This window comes from Archocentrus centrarchus, chromosome 7 (genome assembly GCF_007364275.1).
Source record: "Archocentrus centrarchus isolate MPI-CPG fArcCen1 chromosome 7, fArcCen1, whole genome shotgun sequence".
Taxonomy (NCBI): Eukaryota; Metazoa; Chordata; class Actinopteri; order Cichliformes; family Cichlidae; genus Archocentrus; species Archocentrus centrarchus.
In genome coordinates, this window is record NC_044352.1 from 34,441,803 (window position 1) to 34,465,083 (window position 23,281).

At 40.9% G+C, this 23,281-nt stretch overlaps 1 protein-coding gene across 1 annotated transcript in view; it reads right to left on the minus strand.

Annotated features, from left to right (window-relative positions):
- prkcz (protein kinase C, zeta) overlaps positions 1–23,281 on the minus strand; it is a 178,615-nt gene that overhangs the window by 40,006 nt on the left and 115,328 nt on the right. The window contains exons 9-14 of the mRNA XM_030732648.1: positions 19,840–19,937; positions 16,318–16,404; positions 11,835–11,970; positions 11,528–11,615; positions 11,241–11,360; positions 2,232–2,311 (exon numbers count right to left, since the gene is read on the minus strand). Coding sequence (XP_030588508.1) covers positions 2,232–2,311; positions 11,241–11,360; positions 11,528–11,615; positions 11,835–11,970; positions 16,318–16,404; positions 19,840–19,937 — 609 coding nt within the window. The remainder of the gene's footprint in view (positions 1–2,231; positions 2,312–11,240; positions 11,361–11,527; positions 11,616–11,834; positions 11,971–16,317; positions 16,405–19,839; positions 19,938–23,281) is intronic.

The window sequence follows — 23,281 nt, forward strand, 5'->3', positions numbered from 1 at the left end:
TCTTCCGCTTAATCCTGTTCAGGGCCGCAGGGGTATTTTTGGTTTCACAAAATTAAGGAGATTTTAGTTTCAAAATTGAACATATTTTCTATCAGTACAGTGAACTACTATTATTACTGAAATAAATAGCATTTCTGTCTCTCTCTCTTTGCTGCTATCCATGACTATCCTGTGGCTATAAAAGATGCACAGCAGGCAGCAGCTGCTATTTTACTTTTCTTAGTCTTCACATTCATATTCTTATTAAATCTAAACCAAGTGTTTCTGAAATGTTGTATATTCTTCTCTGAACATGAAAAAAAAATTCAAAAAAAGGAATTGTATACTTTGCACATTGAGATGATAAATAGTTCCTTATAGATATCTTTATAAATCAGTGGTGCTTAATCATATGTAATGAGAGCACTGTATTTTTTAAAGATGCTAAAATACTATCAGTACCAAGAATCTATCTAATCTGTAATCTCTTACACCTTTGCTTTATTTCTGTATCTCATTGCCTTTTGAGCTGTTTTGGTCTTTTATGTGTGATGTAATTGTACAGCAGTTTGGTCAGCCCTGTTGTTTTTAAAAGTGCTTTACAAATAAAGTGGTATGCTATGGTAAGAAGCCCTGAGTGTCCTTTGACTCATGAGCATGGTGTTTTTCTTGTTTAAAAAATTTCCCATAGTAAAATGCTGCATTCATCATACTCACTTTTTATCCCATCATCCAATCACAGCAGAGGGGTGGGGCAAAAACTACAATCACCAACCATCAAATCCTATTTGTAGGCTGCAGTTCTGCCTATACCAAATTAAATATTTTGTGGGTCACGTGGTCAAAAGAAATTTCTTCTGTGGTTATTCTGTTCATAGCAACCAAAGCATTTTAGATTAAAATAATTAAATGATCCCTCATGAAAAGTTCTCCCAAGGCCTCACATCTGGGTGTTTTCAGTTGCTTTGATGTTCACACCCCTCACTTTGCTCACAATCAGTGGTGGTGTACTATAATACATGCTACAGTATCATAATACAGCTTGACTTTTCTCCGTGCGTCAGAGAAAATGCAGATGTAAGCCCTCAAAAAAATTAAAAAAAAAGAAACAAAACTCTTCACGACCTTTCAGGGGCTCCAAAGAGAATTTGTTTCATTTGTCTGGGATTAACATTCATTGTCTAGCATTATTATTACTTCTGGCAGCAGGTGTGTGTGTTGTCTGCATGGGTTCTTTCCAGGTACTTCGACTTCCTCCCAAAGTCCAAAGACACGCATGGAGTTAGGTTAATTGGTGATTCTAAGTTGCAGGTTCGATTCCTGGCTACTCCAGGCTACTGTACATGCCAATGTATCCTTGGGCAAGGTACTTAACCCCAAGTTGCTCTCCGACGCAACCGTCGGAGTTTGAATGTGTGTGAATTTTAGATAATTAAAGCACTTAAGCTTAGTTAATATGGAAGTGCTTGTATGAATGGGTGTGCATGGGTAAATGTAAAACGTGTTGTATAAGCGCTTTGAGTGCTCTGAGTAGAAAAGCGCTATATGAGAGCTAGTCCATTTACCATTTGTCAGGCTAATTCCTATCATCACTGGGATTCTGTTTTTGGAGTCTAACCACCAAATAGATTTATTGAATTCTGTATATCAATAAATAATGTTCAACTTTTCCAAATGATCTCTCCTTATTGAAATATAGGATTGGGTGTTTGTGTGAATAGTTCAGCTAATACTTTGGTGCATTCACTGCTATCAAATGGGTGTCATCTGTGCTGTGTCTACCTATCCCTAACCTAAACCACATTTGTAGTCATAAGAATGCATCTGAGGTGGACTAATTCCTGCTGTGTGTGACAGAAGACAACTGTTCATGCTGCTTATCACAGCAATAGTTTGATTACTGCCACGCCAATTTGACACTTTCACTTCCAATGAAAAGAAACAATTAGTGTCATAGAAACAGCAATCTACATTCTTGTTCTTCCATATCAAGCGATCAAGCATGATCCTGACACTGAGGCTGAGAAACCCTCATGTGGATCTTTTGTTGGGTAACTAAGGTCTACTCTGTAACTACTAAAATAACAGAGGAGCAGCCATACACTGAGGCAGTCAGAACTAAATACAGAGGCCTACACCATAACACAGGTCATGTTCTTGGCCATGACTCCACACATGCTGCTTTGAGTGAGCCACAGAGTGCATGCAGACACAGAGGGAGAAAGAGGGCTTATGAGAGTGGACTGTCTCACCTTGTTTAGAAAGCCCTTGAGCACGCTGGCAGCTTTCACTGACAGAGACCTTGGGATCCGAATGGGCTTCTCAAGAATAACTGTTGGCAAAAAGAAGGACAGCAACAAAAGAGAGAGAGACAATTAAAAGGACAATCGTGATAGGGAGGAGAATGATTCACAGTCCAATCTGCCTGTGGGTGACCATGTCTGCTGCGTGGGAGTCAGAGAAAGGGCGGAGATACAGAGGACACTATTCTCTTCTCCCTCTCTCTCACACTTTTTGTGGTCTGCTAATAGCCTTGAGACTCCCACAGCTAAAGAGAACAAAATGTAGTGAAAAACAGTTTTTCCCTCAAAACCTAAATCCAAGGATGTAGAACTGCTTCACAGATTCCTCGCTTCATTTTTTTAACATCTGAAGGTAATGTGAATACTATACACGAATACTCCACATCTGAGATCCACTTTCTCCAAATAACACAAGTTATTTGGACATCACCAAAAAGAAATTTTGGAAAAAGAAAAGAAGAGTTGGAACCAAATGTGATCTTAGCCTGCTAATGTCTTTGGAGACCTGTGTTTGTGTGTCCCACCGATCCACACTGCAGCTACAAAGGTTGTTCTAAAGCTACAATTTTAAGCATATTTTATCCCTCTCTATTTTATTTTTACTTTTGATTTATTCTAGTTGCACGCTGTGGGTCAGGGGAAAGAACATTTCAGTCCTGCGCATGTCCTGCACATACTGAAGAATTGACAATAAAGTGGACTTCGAGGTGTGAGCTCCTGCCACTGATGTTTGTAATTGTACATTTGACGTGAAAAATTAAAGTCGTCCTGTTGTGTTCATGCCCAAAATAATCTTTATTTATCTTATACTGGGCCTTGGTGCAGGCCTTCAGTTCCTCCACTGTTTTAAACAAGCTGTTTTAGCTCTGTCACCTCCCTTAAGCCAACTTTCTTCTGATTGGCTTAGGACTGTCTCTATAAACTATTATTTTGGATTCGTGAATATTCTGAATTAGTACAAGGAAAGTTTTAGACAGAAAGACACAAGAGCCATGAAAAAATACAATAACAATAGCTTATCAAAAAATGATGACAGTGGGGATGGAAAAAAAGAAGACAAAAAAAAATTCTGGAAAATGAAAAATTAAAGTGAAATAAAGAAATAAATTGACAATGGCTTTCATTAATAACAAAATAACGATAAAAGAAAATAAAATGTTTTTACCATTTTCTCCGTCAATTCAGTTTTATTTATATAGGGCCCAATCACAACAACAGTCACCCCATGGCGCTTTATACTGTAAGGTAAAGAGCGCACAATAATACAGAGGAAACCCCAACAATCAGACGACCTCCTCTGAGCAAGCACTTGGTGTCAGTGAGAAGTCTTTGAATTCGGGGCAGCAACTGTTTGAACGTGTCGGTTCGTCAGTAAAACCATCGTGTGGCCCCACCATCCACTTTTTTATTTTTACACACAAAACTTTCACATTAAAGTTCAACTTCCTGTTGAGACTTTCCAAATAAACTGAAACAAAAATTAAAACATTTTCAAACATGAAATTAAGAATGTGCATCAAAAATGTTACCTCGGTAAATCATGAAGTAAATATAAATGGCGCTTACATGACCTGTTTTGAAAGTATCTTTATGACTGTGTTATTGTATCTACATTATAATCAACCCGGTCCTTTTTGGCCACATCAACTATCTTTATAGAGCTGTGATGTTATATTTGTTGCAGCTTCTGCTGCCCCCTCGGTCAGATCTCTCTGAAAAATTAGGTTTTTTTTCCTGATAAATGAGAATACATAAAAGCCACTTTGCCAAAATGTGACTGCAGCTTCTACCTGTGACAGGAGTGTTCTTTCTCACTCAAAATTAATTGATATCATTCATGAGAGATATGTTTGACAGATTATAGGTCAAAAAGGCATTTACACCAGTTTAAATACAGAAAATGTTTTTTTTTTTTGGCAAATACCAAAAATCACTTTTTGGCGCCTGTAAAAAGGCAAGCGACAGCTGCTGGTGTCACTGTCACACTGAAGCTCAGTCAGCTCCATCTGCAGGTGAGGTGGAGCATCATCAGGGTCAAACAGCAGCAAAATCCCAAAAATGATCGTTGAACTCACCAGCGCTAACTGCTGTATACTGCTTTGTTTGCACCAGGGTTATAATCATTTTGGATTTTACATTACAGTTTAGTTTTATTACGTTTTAACTTTTTTCTCTAATTCAGTTAGTTTTAGTTAGTTTTCAGAGTGGTTTTGCTTGTTTTTATTAGTTTTTATATTTGGTTTAATGCTTAGTTTAAGTTTAGTTTTTGTTAATTTTAGGTTTTCATACTTTGTCAGGTGCAAGATTCAAGGTTCAAGAGTGTGTAATAAAAACTCGACACAGATACAGTTTAAAAAATTATATTCAACAACCACCTGTTCACCAGACAGCAGCATTACGTGCTAAATATGTGTAATACTAAGAACACACATGAACCTCAACAGGGAGAAACAAAGAAAAACAAACTCCAAAACCCAGTAAACTCTACAATAAACTCCCAATAAACTTCAGCATCAGTGTAGTAGATTAACACCACCTACATGTGGTGTGTAACATCAGAACACAGCGAATGTTTGACAAAAACAAGCTGAACTCTTTGAAGGAATCAAAGCTCAAATCCAGCTGCATCCTGATGTTATCCACCACACAATGTGGGTTCTCTATCGGACCGGCTCAGAAAGCTAGCTTGGTCAGATGCTTGCTAATTAGACTTGCAGGGTCTTTGCGGGGCCGATGTACAACAACCTCCACAAGTGGCCGAGGTTGTTGCTGCATTTATGCTTGTGTAGCTGGATTATGTGTGTTAATTACCTTGTGGTCACGTACCTGTGTTTTCTATGCAGTGCCAGCTGGGACATTTTCCCCTCCTTGGTCATCAATCTTTGTGGTCAGTTTTTGGCTACAAACATATTTGTCCCTGTTCTTTCACTTTATTCATTCCCTCACATCCATTCAGCAGTCTCCCTCCAGGAATTTGTTGACATTTGTGAGTCCTTATATTGCTTTGACTATTATTCCTGATTGTTATTCTCTCACTGATGAATTCAAACACTGCGTGGACCCGATGTGTAGTTACATTTCTCCAGAGGTGCACGTCAGGTCACTGCATAGGTTTAGATCAGCTTCCTTAGCCACAGAGAGACAAACAACCTTTCACACTCACATTCACACCTATGGGCAATTTAGTATAGCCAATTAACCTAACCCCAGTAAGTGCATGTCTTTGGAATGTGGGAGGAAACCGGAGTACCCGGAAGAAATGCAAACTCCACACAGAGAGAGGGAGAGGCCTGGGCAAAGGTGGAATTGAACCCAGACCTTCCAGATGTTATTCTAACTGTGAGGCAGCAGTGCTAACCACTGCGCCACCGTGCTGGTTTTTCCACTTGAGAAATGCTCCGCAAATTTTTTCATCAGCCATATCAAGACACTCACTTCTCACTATCGTACTAAAAGAAACCCCATATGCGACAGAGACTGCTGGAATTACTTTGAAGACCAGCGCTGTGAGCAGAGACACACACACACACACACACACACACACACACACACACACACACACACACACACACAGACACACACAGTGAGGTGCCACATGGCCCTCCCAGCTAGAACTGCTAGAGCGGAAAAAAAAGGATTTCAGTCCACAAGGCGTTTAAATAAACTGACAAACATGAAAATGTTTTAGTTTTGTAGACCCACGATATGGTTTCAGTTAGTTATCGTTTTTTCCTTTTAATTATCGTTTTTATTTATTTCAGTTAACAAAAATGCTGCATGTACACAGAAAGGGACATCGGTGGAGGATTTCAGCTTTCTGGGCTATTTCAGAAAGTCTCTAAAAGTCGCCGGAAACAGTCACTAAATTTCTCACTAGTCGCTTTTTGTGAGAAAAAAAAAACTTACTAGGGGTTCTGAAAAGTCACTAAGTTGGCAACACTGTGTGTCCCCTATGACCCCCACCCAAGGCACATGGCATCACACAGCATGGGCTGTGAATGGTTAATCATTCAATCTTTTTGAGGTTTTGAAGCAGGTCGCACACTTCTGTTACACAACACTGCCTCCATGAGTTAAAAAGAGTTAATGCTGAGTTGTATGCATTGCTTGGGCCGGAGGGCCAAAAGTAACACGTGTATGGACACGACGCGCGGGCCATATAAAATCTGAGCTTGGACCATGTTTGGCCCACAGGCAGTAGTTTGGACACCCCTGCTCTAGTTGCACACCTCTGTTACTCACCTGTCACTCTTACCATGTAATTACTGCCGTCTTGCTGTCCTCATACATATCTGCCTTCCTCCTCTCCATCATATCAGCTAGCTCTCCCCCTTTATCAGCCATAGTCCCTACATGTAAAGTCCCTACTCTCACCTCCACACTCCTACCTTTTTTTCTCTCTTGCTGCCTCCTAACTTGCCTTCTCCCCTCCTCTTCCTCTGTGTTCAGCCAACAGTGGCACAGTTTCCACTTGCACCCCTTGGCCAACAGCCCCAGATGCAGTTGTTAACCCAGGTCCCAACCAATCCAGTATGGAATACTCATTCTTGATGATCTGTATGTTTGACTTGGCAGGATGACCTTCCTGAAGCAACTCTCCCCATTTATCTGGGCTTGGGACCAGCACTAGGATTACACTTGGTCAAGTGTGACCTTTATTTCTCAGCGGCAACAGTGTTATCATCACACCCTCACATTGATCAACTGTTGATCAAACAGTTTTACCATTATATTTCAGTTCTTGTACATGTTTGATGTGAAAACCATTCTCCCACTGAATCAGTCTTTGTCAGTCTTTGGATGTCTATCTAAAGCGCTGGGGTTGGCATGCGGTGCACTGATACCCAAAGTAGGGCCTGGCTCAGGGTCTAGCTAGGTGACATATGGTTGAGTGGCTCCTATAGCGAAAGGGTTGGTTTCCATTGGCAGGCGTTCATCCAGGAACCTGCTGCCCTACCGGCAAGGCTGCCAGGAGAATGGTACTGGTGGCAGATGCTGGCCATGGTGTCGCACTATGGTCCTAACAGTCATAGCTATGACATAATGTGTCACACTGTAATATGGAGGAATTTCTGTCACAGAGGACAGTGTGGGTGGCTGCGTAAGACAGGGAGGTGATAGAAAGGGGTGTGCTATGTAAGAAGGCCATATGGCTCGAGGAAACACATGCAAGTAGGAGGACAGAAATTACTGAGGTTTCTGTATCATAAAGGTGCAATCACATGCAGTTTATTTTCTGCTGACTTCTAGTTCTTTAACTAGCCATCCCACTGAGTTTAAGATTAGATTTCAGTCACTGTAAAATCTTTGTGGAAGTTACGGCATTGTAAAGCAGGATGCAGTGATGGAACATTTTATTCTCTCTGCATGTGATAATTTATGACCTGTGACCTTTACACAAACTGACTCTGGATCACTTCATCTGGGCATCTTACAGTTGTTAGAAAGCAACTTTTAAGTTGTGTAAAGCTTTATTTAGTAAGTGGGTATTTTGACTGTTGTCAACATGTATTTCACTTCTAATGAGCACCTGAGGATTGCTGTAAACAAGCAATTAGAATGAAAACAGCATCGTGATGATGAGAGTATATTCCTTCCAGTACCAGTAACAGATTTAAGTGATACAATAGGGAGGACTCACAACTCTGGAAAAAACAGCTGAAATGCACTTGTTACTTTTTTTTTTTAAGTCATCTACCAGGAACATGTATTTGCAACAACTTTATTGGATGACCAAGTGCACTGCTGGATGGTGTTGAATAATAATAAAAAGAATATCAGTCTCTTAAAGGAAATTATTTTGTTCCACTTGGAAAGACAGAATTTGGCATGTTAATTCAAAATAAATAATTAACAAATTAAAGTTTAATTAGAATTAAATAATAGCCTGAGCTAGTGTGTGGGGCTGAGAGATACCAGCAAGATATAGTCGGGCTAACTTCAAGGCATGGCCTGGGCTCTGGAACCAGTCTCCTGGAGAGGAGCTGCTCTCAGTGAGAGGCGGTGAGCTGAGGTGGGTATTCTTGTATCCCCTCAGCTTGCTTGCCTATACGTTGAAGTTTTCACCAGTGAATGACAGGGTTGCTTCCCTGCGCCTTCGGGCTGGGGAAACGGTCCTGACTGTAGTTTGTTTTTGTTTGTGCTTATGCGCCAAATGTCATTTCAGAGTACCCACCCTTCTTGGAGTTGCTGGGTGGGGTGCTCGAGGGTGCTCCATCCGGCCGGTGACTCCATCATCCTACGGGGCAATGACAGTGAGACCTGGAGCGGTGTGATTGGGAGGAAAGGCTTGCTTGATCTGAACCCAAATGGTGTTTTGATATTGGACTTCTGTGCAAACCACAGTTTGTCCATAATGAACACCATGTTTGAACATAAGGATGTCCATAAGTGCACGTGGCACCAGGACACCCTAGGTCGCAGGTCAATGATCAATTTTGTAATCGTATCATCAGATCTGCGGCCGTATGTTCTGGACACTCAGGTGAAGAGAGGAGCTGAGCTGTCAACTGATCACCACCTGGTGGTGAGTTGGATCAGGTGGCGGAGGAGGAAGCTGGACACACCCAGTGCACCTAAACGTATCATGAGGGTGTGCTGGAAACGCCTGGCAGAGGCCCCAGTCCACGAGATCTTCAACTCCCTCCTCCGGCTGGACTTCGACAGCATTCCGAGGGAGGCTGAGGACATCGAGTCCAAATGGACCATGTTTCGCACCTCCATTGTTGAGGCTGCTGCTCAGAGCTGTGGCTGCAAGGTGGTTGGTGCCTGTTGTGGTGGTAATCCCCAAACCAGATGGTGGTCACCAGAGGTGAAGGGAGCCATCAAGCTGAAGGAGTCTTATCGGGCTTGGTTAGCCTGTGGGACTCCAGAGGCAGCTGACGGGTACTGGCAGGCCAAGCTGAACGCGGCTCTGATGGTTGCCGAAGCAAAAGCTTGTTCAGTGAGGCCATGAAAAAAGACATTCAGATAGCATCAAAACAATTCTGGCAAACCGTCAGGTGACTCAAGAGGGGAAAGCAGTGCTCTAATCACACAGATTATATAGTGCAGGTGGGGTGCTGCCAACTTCAACTGAGGCTATAGACAAGTGGTCTAAGGAATACTTCAAGGACCTCCTTAATCCCACCGATACGCCTTCTGTAGTGGAAGCAGAGTCTGGGGATGAGGGGGCTGACTTGCCTATCACTGGGGGTGAGGTCACTGAGGTGGTTAAACAACTCCTTGTTGGCAGGGCCCCTGGGGTGGATGAGATTTGCCCTGACTTCCTGAAGGCTCTGGAGGACTGTCTTGGTTGTCTGAATCTCATCTATGCTTTTTGCAGATGACGCAGTCATGTTCGTTTCATCAGGTGGTGGCCTCCAGTTCACAGTCAAACAGTTTGCAGCTGAGCGTGAAGCAACTGGCATGAGAATTAGCACCTCTAAGTCTGAGGCCATGGTCCTCAGCAGGAAAAGGGTGGAGTACCCACTCCGGTTAAGGGACGAGTTGCTGACCCACGTGGAGGAATTTAAGTATCTCGGGGTCTTGCTCGCGAGTGATGGGAGGAGGGAGCAGGAGATTGACAGATGGACTGGGGCTGCATCTACAGTGATGCTGATGCTATGGTCATGAGCTTTGGGTAGTGACCAAAAGAACGAGCTCACAAATACAAGCGGCAGAAATGAGCTTCTTCCAAAGGGTGGCTGGCCTCTCCCTTAGCGATAGGGTGAGGAATGCAGTAGAGAAGAGGTGAACATGCTCCTCTAGCTAACCCACAAATTGAAAAATAAATAATATTCTTGTATCATAAATACATTTCTTGCATTTGTAATAAAGTAAACTGCATGAAAATTGGATGAAAATTCTGTGACCAATGCATCACCTACGGGCATGTATTCATGAGAGGAGTGATGCTGTGAAACTTGAATAGTTTTGCCAGATGACCATGCAGCTTCTCTGAGTTTTTTCTGTGTATTGCACTAGTTTTGATTTAATAAAAGAGTTGTGCTGCCATTTTTTTTTAAATTCACCTGATTGACTGAATTTGTTGTTGCCCCACCCCCTATTTTACAAATGAACAAGATACAAACTTTTACTTATTTTCTTCTAACAGATGATGAGAAAATTCAGATAAAACAGCACCCCAGCTCATTCTATACTTGATGCTTTGCCATCAGATTTAGACCTCCTTATACTGTCAGAATTATGATTATGACAGTGTTCCAACAATAGAAAACATGCTCACAACTCTCCACAGTAAATCTAACATTTATACTTAGAATAAGAGCTGTGTTTCCAGAAGCCTCAGTGTGATTATTTGGCATGATCATGCATCAGTGCATGTGTGTGCAGAAGTACATCAATTCTTGTTCACACATATTACAGTCATGGCCAGATGTTTTGAGAATGACACAAGTATTGGTTTTCACAAAGTTTACTGCTTCAGTTTTTATGGTGTTAATTTGCATATACTCCAGAATGTTATGAAGAGTGATCAGATGAATGAAGTCCCTCTTTGCCATGAAAAAAATAATTCCACTATAAAACGCCATATACTGAATGGCTCTTTATAGCTTGAGGAAATGAAATAGAATATTAAATATTTATGGTCCAACAGATGAAGATTACAAAAAAAAAAAAAAACAGTGAAGCCTCAATATTTCCTTCAACAACACTTTAGTCTAATAGTCACTGGTCACATGGGAAAATTCATAAAGACATCAAGGCAAAGACACCTATGGCACCTACCTTTTCTAGGGGACACTCAGGTACATTTCTATTTGGAGTTTACATTCGTTTTCAAAAGTTTTTGTCATTTTTGTTTTCATAAAGCAAAGGAATGCTTTATGCTTTAAAAGATAAAATAATGTTTGGTACAAGCAGCAGCACTTCTTGGGAAACCACATGTGCAATGCTTTCAATCTCAGTTCACTGATACATTGTAGTTCACAGGTATCAATCACTACTCTGTCTCACCCTGAAAGAGGTACTCCTCCGTGTTCATGTCAGGATTGTCAGTAATGATGTCAAATGGGGACCTCCCAGCCATCATCTCAAACATCAGCACGCCCAGGGCCCACCAGTCCACACTGAAGCCTAGGAGGAACATCAAATCACATTCAGATTGGGTGTGACATGAATAGCCTGTTCAGTTCTGCATTTGGTAGCTGCATTATACTCAAAACCTATCAATAAATCATAAACTGAGGCTGAGAACTGGCCACCAAAAACTAAATAACACTTAACACTGCTCCTATACTTACCATAGTCCTCTCCTCTCAGGATCTCTGGCGCTATGTAGTTTGGAGTTCCACAGAAAGTACTGGTGGTATCACCTGGTCTGATCCCCTCCTAAGATGTTGTGGAAGAGGAGGAAGAGAAAGAAGAGGAAAGAGACAACAGCCTTTGCAGAGATACTGTATATGCAATGTGTGTATGAATGGTAAAGTTAAAAAAATAAAAAATAAAAACTATGTTAGACCTTCCAGTCAATACTGACCTACTGCATTATTGATTATAGTACATCAGTTGCCCACATAGTGTACAAAAATGAATCAATACATGTCTTACCTTGCACATGCCGTAGTCTGTGAGCTTGATGTGTCCGTCATGGTCCAAGAGAACATTGTCCAGCTTCAGATCACGGTAGATGATGCCCTTTTCATGTAGGAAGTTCAAAGCAATACAGATTTCAGCAGCATAAAATCTGTGAAGAGAGATGCAGAGACTGATGAATGTGACAGGTTATCTAATGCCACTAGATTTTCACTTGTACATAAAAAAAAATTATAATTTTTACAGCTGCACATTTTCAGTGACAATGTGAATAGATTTTATAGAAATGAATAGTGATTCATCTGAAAAATAAGTTTGCAAAATCCACAACTTGATACCGTTAATGTCCAGTTTATAACTTTTCTGCAAAAAAGCTGCATCTGCTCATGTTGCTGTAGAGTTTATGTCTAAATCCCAAAAAGCTACTTGTGTAACAGAGATAAGGCCAGCAGTGTTCTAGACATGATCAAAGGATTGACATGGTGCACATAAACAGCCCACAGGAGATGATCCCTTTCCATTCTTAACACTTGTCATAAGGTTTGCTCAGGGGTTACAGAAAAGCTTTGATGATTAAATGCTAATTTAGGGAGTTAGCATATGCGTGGGGTCCACACAGGAAAAATGCACCCTACTCTACCCTACTCTGCATGCCAAGATATCCTTGGGCAAGATATTGAACTCTGAGTCCTTCCCAGTGCATTCATGTTAGATACAAAGCATAAGAATGTCCATAAGTGCACATGGCACCAGGACACCCTAGGTCGCAGGTCGATGATTGATTTTGTAATCACATTACCAGATCTGCAACCGTATGTTATGGACACTCGGGTGAAAAGAGGAGCTGAGCTGTCAACTGATCACCACCTGGTGGTGAGTTGGATCAGGTGGCGGGGGAGGATGCTGGACAGACCAGTTGCACCTAAATGTATCGTGAGGGTGCGCTGGGAACGCCTGGCAGAGGCCCCAGTCCACGAGATCTTCAACCCCCACCTCTGGCTGGACTTCGACAGCATTCCAAGGGAGGCTGAGGACATTGAGTCCAAATGGACCGTGTTGTGCACCTCCATTGTTGTAGCTGCTGCTCAGAGCTGTGGCTGTAAGGTGGTTGGTGCCTCTCGTGGTGGTAATCACCAAATCAGATGGTGGTCACCAGAGGTGAAGGGAGCCATCATGCTGAAGAAGGAGTCCTGTCTTGGTTGACACACCTCTGCAACATCACGTGGAGATCTGGGGTGGTGCCATTGAACTGGCAGACCAAGGTGGTGGTCCCCATCCTTAAGAAGAAAGACTGAAGGGGGATCACACTTCACAGCCTCCCTGGTAAGGTCTATGCCAGGGTGCTGGAAAGGAGGGTCCGACTGTTACTTGAACCCTGGATCCAAGAGGAACAATGCAGTTTTTGTCCTGGTCACGACGCACTTGACCAGCTCTTTATCCTCTCAAGTGTGCATGGGAGTTTGCCCAACTTGGAGAAGGCATTCGACTGTGTCCCTCAGGATATCCTGTGGGAAGTCCTGTGGGAGTATGGGATGTCTGGTCCATTGTTGCCGGCAATTCACTTATCCAACTGCAGCAAGAGCTTGGTCCGTATAGCCGGCAATAAGTTGGACTCGTTTCCTGTGGTTGTTGGACTTCGCCAGGGCTGCCTTTTGTCACCGATTCTGTTCATAATTTTTATGGACAGAATTTCTAGGTGTAGCCAGGTGGCAGAAGGCTTCCACCTTGGTGGCCTCAGAGTCTGCTTTTTGCAGATGATGCAGTCCTGTTGGCTTCATCAGGTGGTGGCCTCCAGCTCACAGTGGAACAGTGAAGCGGCTGGCATGAGAATCAGCACCTCAAAGTCTGAGGCCATGGTCCTCAGCCGAAAAAGCGTGGCGTACCCACTCCAGCTCAAGGACGAGTTGCTGCACCAGGTGATGGAGTTTAAGTATCTCAAGGACTTGGTCATGAGTGACCGGAGAAGGGAACAGGAGATTGACAGACAGATCGGGGCTGTGTCTGCAGTGATGCAAACGCTACACCGGTCTGTCGTGGTGAAAAGGGAACTAAGCGTAAAAGCAAAGCTGTCAATTTACTGGTCGATCTACGCCCCACCCTCACCTATGGTTATGAGCTTTGGGTAGTGACCAAAAGAATAAGATCACAAATACAAGCGGCAGAAATGAGCTTCCTCCAAAGGGTGGCTGCCCTCTCCCTTAAAGATGGGGTGGGGATTTCAGCCATTCAGGAAGGGCTCAAAGTAGAACCGCTGCTCTTCCACATCGAACGGAGCTAGTTGAGGTGGTTCATCCATCTGATCAGCTAAAATGAACTAAAATAAATTGTGGAAGTTATGAGAACGACTCACATTTTGACTGTTTTAAGAACCAAATGTAGCTGTGGGCCACATTTGCTAATTGTCTGTGAATTTCTTGGAGAAGCAAAGCAATTTTGTAGTGGTGGTATCTGCAACTGTTTCTAGATTAAGTACCACTTCAGCAGAACAGAGGTGTATTGTAATTCTCCTCAGATCAATGTCTGTTGGTATTTACCACTGCTGACTGGTGGCACAGCTCCAACCAAGTCTGGCAATAACAATTCAGCATTTGTCAAAGCTGTTCAGACCTTTAATGCTTAAAGCCTGCTTTGATATGAAAGTAACAGACCACATACAAGAACATAAAAATATATTTATCTTGGGCCAAACATTTCTTCTGGCTCACTGAGTTTTAAAGAGTAAAGGACTTTCATAAATATCTTTCTGTTACTAAGGCTATTGTTATGATAGTTACTCTATAAAGCCTTTATAGTTTTGGCCATCATTAGATGTAGTTGGAGCGGTTCTTTGGTGAGTCAGTAACATGTTTTCTCTCCATGTGTAGGTTGTGTGTATTCTGTCTCTGGGAGATAAGCCTTCATTAAAAATGACAAGCCTCTCACTGTCTGCCTGCTATAAATCCATGATTGTGAAACACTGAGGCAAAAGACTGCAGTGGAGCAATGTTTAACAGAGAAAGTCCCACATTGCTCCCCCACATTTTCACTGTGACAGCCTCCATTGTACACTGTTGTTTCTTTGCTGCCATCAGACTCATAGACGCTGTGCCCTATCACCAGCACCATCCATTGCCCACCGGTCGCCTCCCCCACGGTGTGGGGGAATGCGGCAGGGCTCTCTCTAAGAGCACTGCTCATGAATATGTATAATCATTATGAGTAATTAACATGCTGCTTTGCACATGTACAGCTACTGCCTCCAGAATCCAGTGCCTCTCCAAATTACACAGCCTTTGATCCAGTATTTATCAGAAGCGCAGCTGGAGTGCCCCGCAAGTAGACAGCCACAATGAATTATGGGTGCTCATTATATTTCTAAAAGGTGGGAAAAGTGTTAAGTTAGGTTTTGGCAGTGTTGCCACAAGATCTGTTAAAGCCCCCATTAAGCATATATTTTGAAGGAATGCTCTAAACATATGCCACTGAGAGACATTTAAACCCGCACAGAAGGCATACAGCATATAAAAGCATTTCCAACCAAGCACACACTTTAGCTGTGCTCCACTATAAAGCACAAACCAAAGGTTTCTGTTTAAAATAAGACACACCCGCACCCTGTACTAATAAATCTAGCTTGAAAACCATTTATCTGATCTGCTTAGCAGGCATGCTGTTGGGTGCATGATGGTCAGATAAAACATTTTTATGATTGCAAAATTTCAACACTCTGACAGTATAATAATAAAACTAATGAAGAATGAAGACTGCCGAACACACTTGAAATGTGATTTTGGTTTTTGCCTTTGCTTTCCTGTGACAAATGAAATTAATTACTTGTGTAATTTGGATTGGCAGTTCTCAAAAAAAGGTGCAACCAACAATATGTCCATTCTGCACAGCCATGTTTTGAACAGGTAAAATCCCACACACACACACACACACACACACACACACACACACACACACACACACACACACACACACACACACACACACACACACATTCAGTAACTGTATCCTTACAGCTGCCATCTTGTCAAACCTGTATCTTTATGACTGCCTGCATGTAAATTACAGCTACATGAAAATATGGGTCACACTGTCCCTGAACTGGCTCTGCAACAGTTATGTCAAGTCGGTCCACCCCAAATTGTTCAAAATTGCATAAATGGGTTTTCTGTGTAACTTGCTGACTGTGCCATGTCAGTGTAACCAAAATCTAATCAGAAATGTACCCACTTCAATGTCATTCTGCGATCATGTAGCCTATTCCTAGAGGCCTCACTGCACTAGCTTAGCCTGAAACAGGTCTTTTTTTTTATACCACTTAGTATTGAAGAAAATCCAAGGAGTAAACACTCATATATTTAAAAATGAAACCTACTACAAAGCATATTCCATGTGGGAGTACACCTTAACACCATGTAGTCGATCTAAATAAATATTCTCAAATTCTGGATAGGGACAACATTTTAAGTTGATATGTATGGAAACAGACAGCATATATCTGAATGTTTACCTTGCATGCTCTTCTGGGAGCTTCCTTTGTCGTTGCATATGAAACATCAAGTCACCACCGTTCACATATTCAATCACCAGAAATAACCTGGAAAACAGTGAGAAAATTTATCAGCCAACCACAGGTACTGTTTAACAGAGGGTACTTTATATCAAATAGTGTTAATATACACATAAGAGCATTAGCTGCTGGTCTTTATTGAATCAGAGGTAAAAGAAAACATACACCTTGATCCGTTTGTTTCTTCAGAGAGCATACACTATATTGCCAAAAATATTTGCTCATCTGCCTTCACACACACATGTGAACTTGACTGACATCCCATTCTTAATCCACAGGGATTCCCTTCTGGGAAGGCTTTCCATGAGGTTTAGGGGTGTTTATAGGAATTTTTGACCATTCGTCCAGGAGTGCATTTGTGAGGTCAGAAACTGATGTTGGATGAGAAGGCCAGGCTTGCAGTCTCCACTCTAATTCATCTCAAAGGTGTTCTATTGGGTTGAGTTCAGGCAAGTTCTTCCACACCAAACTTGCTCATCCATGTCTTTATGGAGCTGCTTTGTGCACTGGTACAAAGTCATATTGGAACAATAAGGGGCCATCCCCAAAATGTTCCCACAAATTTGGGAGCATGAATTTGTCCATAATGTCTCTGGACGCTGAAACATTAAGAGTTCCTTTCACTGGAACTAAGGAGCCGAGCCCAACTCCTAATAAACCACCCCCACACCATAAGTTGCTATTGTTCCCAATCGCTTCCACTTTGTTATAACACTAACAGTTGATTGTGGAATCATTTAGTAGTAATGAAATTTCACGACTGGACTTGCACTGGTGGCATCCTATCATGGTCCCATGCTGGAATTCACTGAGCTCCTGAGTGCGACCCATTCTTTCACAAATGTTTGTAGAAGCAGTCTGCATGCCTAGATGCTTGATTTTGTAGAAGTGTGGCCATGGAAGTGACAGAAAAACACGAATTCAATTATTAATTCAATTATACAGTGTAAGACTGTTTAGAAAACTGGAACCAAATAAAAAAATATATATTTATTTTTGCAAAAAAGCCTAGTGTATTTTGTTTCTGTAAAAGCAGCTTCTCCTTTTGACTCAAAAGCTCTATTTGATGTTACAGAATTAGTAATGATTTAACTGGATTATTATGGCATTAGTTCATTTTAAAAATTTCAGATTAAAGAGACAAAGCTGTCAATGTATTATCTTTGTCAAGAGGCTGCAGCCTTCAATATCAAAGAATGCAGGAGCATGCTTGTCGTTTTCTTCAACATTCATGGTGATGTGCACCACGAACTTGCTCCTCAAGGTCAGATTTTCAACATCAATTTCTTGTATTAAGTGGCGTCCACACAGGAAACAAATAGATGATAAATGGACTGGTTCTTATATAGCACTTTTCTACTCTACATGAGCACTCAAAGCACTTTATAAATGTGTTTCTGGCATGAACTTTGGGCATATTATAAATGATGTGATGTGGCAACCAGAGATCAAGCAATGATGGACAAAATAACTGGTGGCGATACAAAGTGGGCGGGTCCTAAAGTAAACTTTTGCAAATTTGAGTCAAGCAATTGAAGCAACTATCACTGTGAGCCAAAGGAACCACTGATTGATATATAAGGGATATATAAAGCTGATGTAAATACATCTGAGGGTTACTTAGGCAACCAAAGCCAGGAATGTCCTCTAGTGACCAACATCTGCTCTACTGTACAAAGCGATGCACAATGAGCAAATCTCTTCATATGTGAATAGGACTTTGCAGGTGAGAGAGAATATTCAGCACAAATGTCCTGAACAGCAGCTGGGTGTTCCATCATAAAAATGTATTTTACTTACTTGGCCAAACTATCACAATTGTTACTTCTCACCAGTCCTCGCTGCATATTATTTGGCACCCTGTGTTCTCTTCCTCTTTCTCAAAATAGAATTCAAGCTCAGAAGAAGAGTCACCATTTTGAAAGAATGGAGGAAATCCAGCATGTGCTGCAGATGGTGCTTGGAGGAGTGGATTGCTCTACAAGGGGACTACTTTGAAATGGTTAGCTGCCAAATTTTAAATTACAAACAGGTTTTGCTTTTTATGAACTTTTTGGTGACAAATCTTTTGCCTCAGTGCAACAGAGCAGGAAGGCTCATTGGGCTTCATTTAGGTAAATGATGCCTCAGGGGTCATTTCGATGTCTAGTGCAGTTATTTTAAAGGTTCAAAATTGCGCTTCAGTCTCTGGCTCAGCTGCACAGGTGCGTGAGTGTTGGGACATTCCTGTCACCTGAACTTCTCCCAGGTGGAAAATGTTGGATCCAAGGTTAGCTTTATGTACAGTGGGGAAAATAAGTATTTGATACACTGTGGATTTTGCAAGTTTTCCCACCTAGAAAGAATGGAGAGGTCTGTAATTTTTATCATAGGTACACTTCAACTGTGAGACAGAATCCAAAAAAATATCCAGAAAATCACATTGTACGATTTTTAAATAATCAATTTGCATTTTATTGCACGTATTGTATGACTATGTGTCTACATGCTAAAACATGTATACTTATCTTTAACAGCTTTTATTCAAACTACTCTGTAACTATGTATTTTTAAAAGTGCTACAAAAACAGTTATTAGTATTATTATTTACTTAGACCACCAATAGTGAACCTGAATGATAAAAAGCCCTGGCTTTCACTATTTAATGTCGTTACTAGAGCTGTCAATTGATTGAAATATTTAATTGCAATTAACTGCATGATTGTTCAAAGTTAACTTGCAATTAATCGCAGATTTTCTGATCTAAATCTACCTTTACAGGATATTTGTCATGTTTCTAATGCTCTTTATCAGCATGGGAGTGGACAAATATACTTGCTATATGCAAATCTATATTCATTATTATTGCAAAAATCCAAAACAATGACAGTCCAGATTATTCTCCAGAAAAACTTCAAAGGTACTGCGTGCTCATAAAATATACCCAAGGTCTGACTACTGCAGTCAGCAGTGGTCAGTGCGCTGACTTTATGTTCAATCTCCCACTGTCTTGCTACTTGCATAAAGTGCTTGGTGTACATGTCGGTGAAGTGCCACTCCTCTGTCCTCATAACAGTCAAAGCATGTGACCCAAGTTCCCACTGTGGTCCAAAATAATGTGCTGTTACCCCGAGATAACTATGATTACTTGGAGAATTCCGGTTTTCTCCAGTGAGCACAACCACGTTTGTCCCAAAGCCTCCTCCACTTTTGATTCTTTAAACTGGATTAAGCTGAACCTCTTCACAATACTTCTAGAACAACACCGAGGTTCCACAACACAAAGGTACAAGATACAGACTGCACAGGTCACATTACTGAGATATGTTAACATTTATGATAATAAATGTTATAAAAATAACTATACTTGTGAAGAACGGGCCATCCAAAAAGTAGCACTGACTGCAGGCACCGTCGGGTAAAAGAACTGTACCTGACGGTGCTCTGAGATATTGGAAAGCGGCAGCTTTTTCATCCTCTTACCGGCTTTCTGTCTGGAAACAGGAGTGGAGACCTACTAAGAAAGGATTAGTAGACGCCTGCTCAAAGACATGCTTCTCTGTCTGCACCCAGTCAATATCCTGCAGAGATAAGGGTAAACAGACGAGAAAGACATCATTAAAGAAAGAAAATGTATTGATCAATTTCTGATCAACAGGTTTTCTCAGACAAATTGATGGAGTTACAGAAGGTCACACAAGGGCTGGCACTCTTGTACAACCCTCACACAAATAGGAGATTGTACTTTGGCTGGATCATTTAAAGAGGTGGACCTTGAGTGGTTTGCCAAAAGATAACAGGGCAGTCAAACCCATATAAAAAAAAACTATATCCACTAGTCATTAACAGAAAATATGGCTCAACATAACCTGTTAAAATTTTCATTCTGATGGATTCTTTTCTAAAAGTGGAGCACTGAAGAAAATGTCCCTGTAAGCCAAATCTACTGACTCGCCAGATATTTGGACACGTACATTTTTAAATCAAACAGATTCATTGAACAGTGAAACAGAGGGTCACTGCAAGCTTGCAGGCTAGTCATCTGGCAGTCCCAATGTAGGCTGGCCTTAGGATATACCTTGCTTTTTTGTTTGAATTAGTTAAAAAAAAAAAAAAATGACCATCACATTTTATTCAAAGAGACTTGAAATTAGCAGTTGAAACCTTAATCTGTGAAACTAGAGGAACAGGTCTCATTGCAAATGAGACACTGAATCTCAAAGGGACTACCCATATAAATAAAGGTTACATTAAAACACAAATAAAAAACTAAAAAGAATGCTGATTTAAGGCACTGCCATGCTGACTTCGCTTTTCAGATTGGGAAGCAAATTCCATCTTTTGCATACAGTTTGCGAGTTTTCTACTTTCCTTGAGTTAAAATACTGCCAATACTATCCAAAGCTGTCACGAAGGCAAACAGTGACTACACTGAGGTCTCTAAAATGTAAATTGTAATTTTGTTTAACAGTTTTGTTTGCTACATAATTTCACGTTATTTTACAGTTGTGACATTTTCACTATTGTGTTGTGTATCCAAACTTTGGATTTGTACCGTTTCTCCTTTCTAAATCATATATATCAAAGTTCTACACAATAACAGAGGTGAAAGCACTTTAAGTCCTTCAGAATAGCCAGGGCGTAATAGGTTTAGCAGCCTGTTATGGCTGGTGTTCATACCGGACAATTTTATTTCTATAACTCCAAATCACAGCAAGGCCTGCAGTTTAATGCTGATTTAAAGCATCATTAATTGGTGACAGTTAATAAATGTGAGCTGCAATCAAGTGTTTCTACATTTTGAGCTCTCCATCCTGTGCTCAGTTTAGGTTTATGGTTAATTTATATCAAAACAATAGAGGATACATACTGTGTATATGATATAAAATTAATTCTGGCCAATTCATTACTGCATCCAGCCATTATAATTATGCAGAGTAAGTCATCATAACACATGTGATATTGGTCATTTCAGATCATTTGGTTGTCAGTGTAATCAGTGGAAAATTACAATCAAAACACTGGAAGAATTTCACGATTTCCTCAAATCGTTTTTATTGGAGGGAAACTGAAAATCTGTCCATCTATGTGGGACACCTGAAGCTGTGCAGATGTTGTATGATGCCATAGTTCTGGCCTCTGGTCTCATGAGCTCACTGACTTTGGTCTTTTTAAGGAGTTATATGTTGAGCAATATCACCATCTGGTGGACTTACATAACACAAACACAGAGTTGACAGGATTCATCATTTGTCTTTTCTTTATTCAGATCTGTTTCATCTCTGTAACTAATGCATCTCAAAAAAAAGTACTGGCTAGAAAATTACACATGCCTATGTAACAGTGCAGGTCGTCTTGAAATGATCATGTATGTTTACAAGAGACACAATAACTAAACTGCCTCAAATTAAAAACATTTTTATTAAACTTTTTGATTACTTTCATTGTAAACTACAGTTCTGGATGATTAGCCTCATGTAAATAAAGAACTCGCTGAGTCTGAAGAAAGTCTGATTTAAGCTAGCTTAAGTTAACAGACTCTGTTAAGCTTTGGTCAGTATGCCAGACAGCACAGAACTGCAAATACTCAATACAATAACAAAGCTAATAAATTATCTGTCATATATTTCATCTATGATCGACCCACAGCGGAAAACTGTCAAACACCTGTGTTGTTTCTAATTTTATGACTGGCTAGTGTAGTACCCGTCCTGAGGACGGCTGTCAGTTGATGCTGTTAGTAATGGAATGATAGCCACTGGGCAGGAGCATAAATATATCAGCGTACGGATAAAAGAAAGTGGTGACGTATGTATAGACCTGAATTGGCCTACTGTAGAAATTTTATTATCTCATGAATGGAAGCTACATTTAAGCTGAAAATTCAAAGGACTGTTATAGGAACAACCCTGAACAGATTTCTCATGGAAGGAACTGTATAATGTCTATTTTAGTTCATATTAGGACACCTGCTGCCAAGTATGGAACTGCCATTAGGTGGTGGCCTTCTGGACCATCGCCAACACGTGTACAGGATCGATGTTAAAGTTTTCTCCCTTCAAAATAACCCTTTATCTCAATTTGAACTGCATATTTTGAGAAGATTACACTTGTAACCATGCATGCTTCCATACTGAACTTAACTTTTGTGTGTGCAAACTCTTAAACACTGCCGACAGCGACTTACCCGTTTCCTTTTTATGGTTTAGCTCCTACAGGAAAGGGAGTTTTCAATATGGCCATGAGGTTGCACTCATAACATACCAGATCAAATGGTAAAATGACTCTTCATATAACACAAAGTTTTCAGGTTTCACTGTGGCTATCGCACACAAACCTTGACAAATAACAGAAAATATCAACTGCTTATCGGGTTTTCACTAGTAGAAAATGAAAATACACCCATGCAAATTTGGCTTTTGCAATGTTTCTGTTTCTTGTGAATAAAATATGATTTTGCCCTAGGAATTAAGAAAACATAATTCCCCCGTCAGCTACATTCACATCAATAAACATGCATGTTTCCAGCTTTAGGAGATTTATGCAGACTTGTACCATTTTGAGATCAATCTCACATCATGTTCATCTGGTAAAAAGGATGTTACACCCGGATTATATCTGCTCCTTTGACTCACCCACTCACTTATTCCTTCTTCCTTCTAAGCCTCTTTTTTTCCCCCATAAGCTCTCTGCCACCCCCACTCCATATTTCCCCGTCTTTGTCCCTTTTCCTTTTTTGCTCATTCCTTTTAGAAGATTCTTCCAGTCTCTGGCTCAGGTCCATTCATTTCCTTCAGTCAATCCTAATTCTCATTTTTACTGTTGTATCTGCACGTGTCCTTCCAACTTTTATGCTTCTCTTTCCTCTGATTATTGCTCTAAGACCTGTTACATAGTCCAGTGCTTCTAAATCTATCTCCAGAGC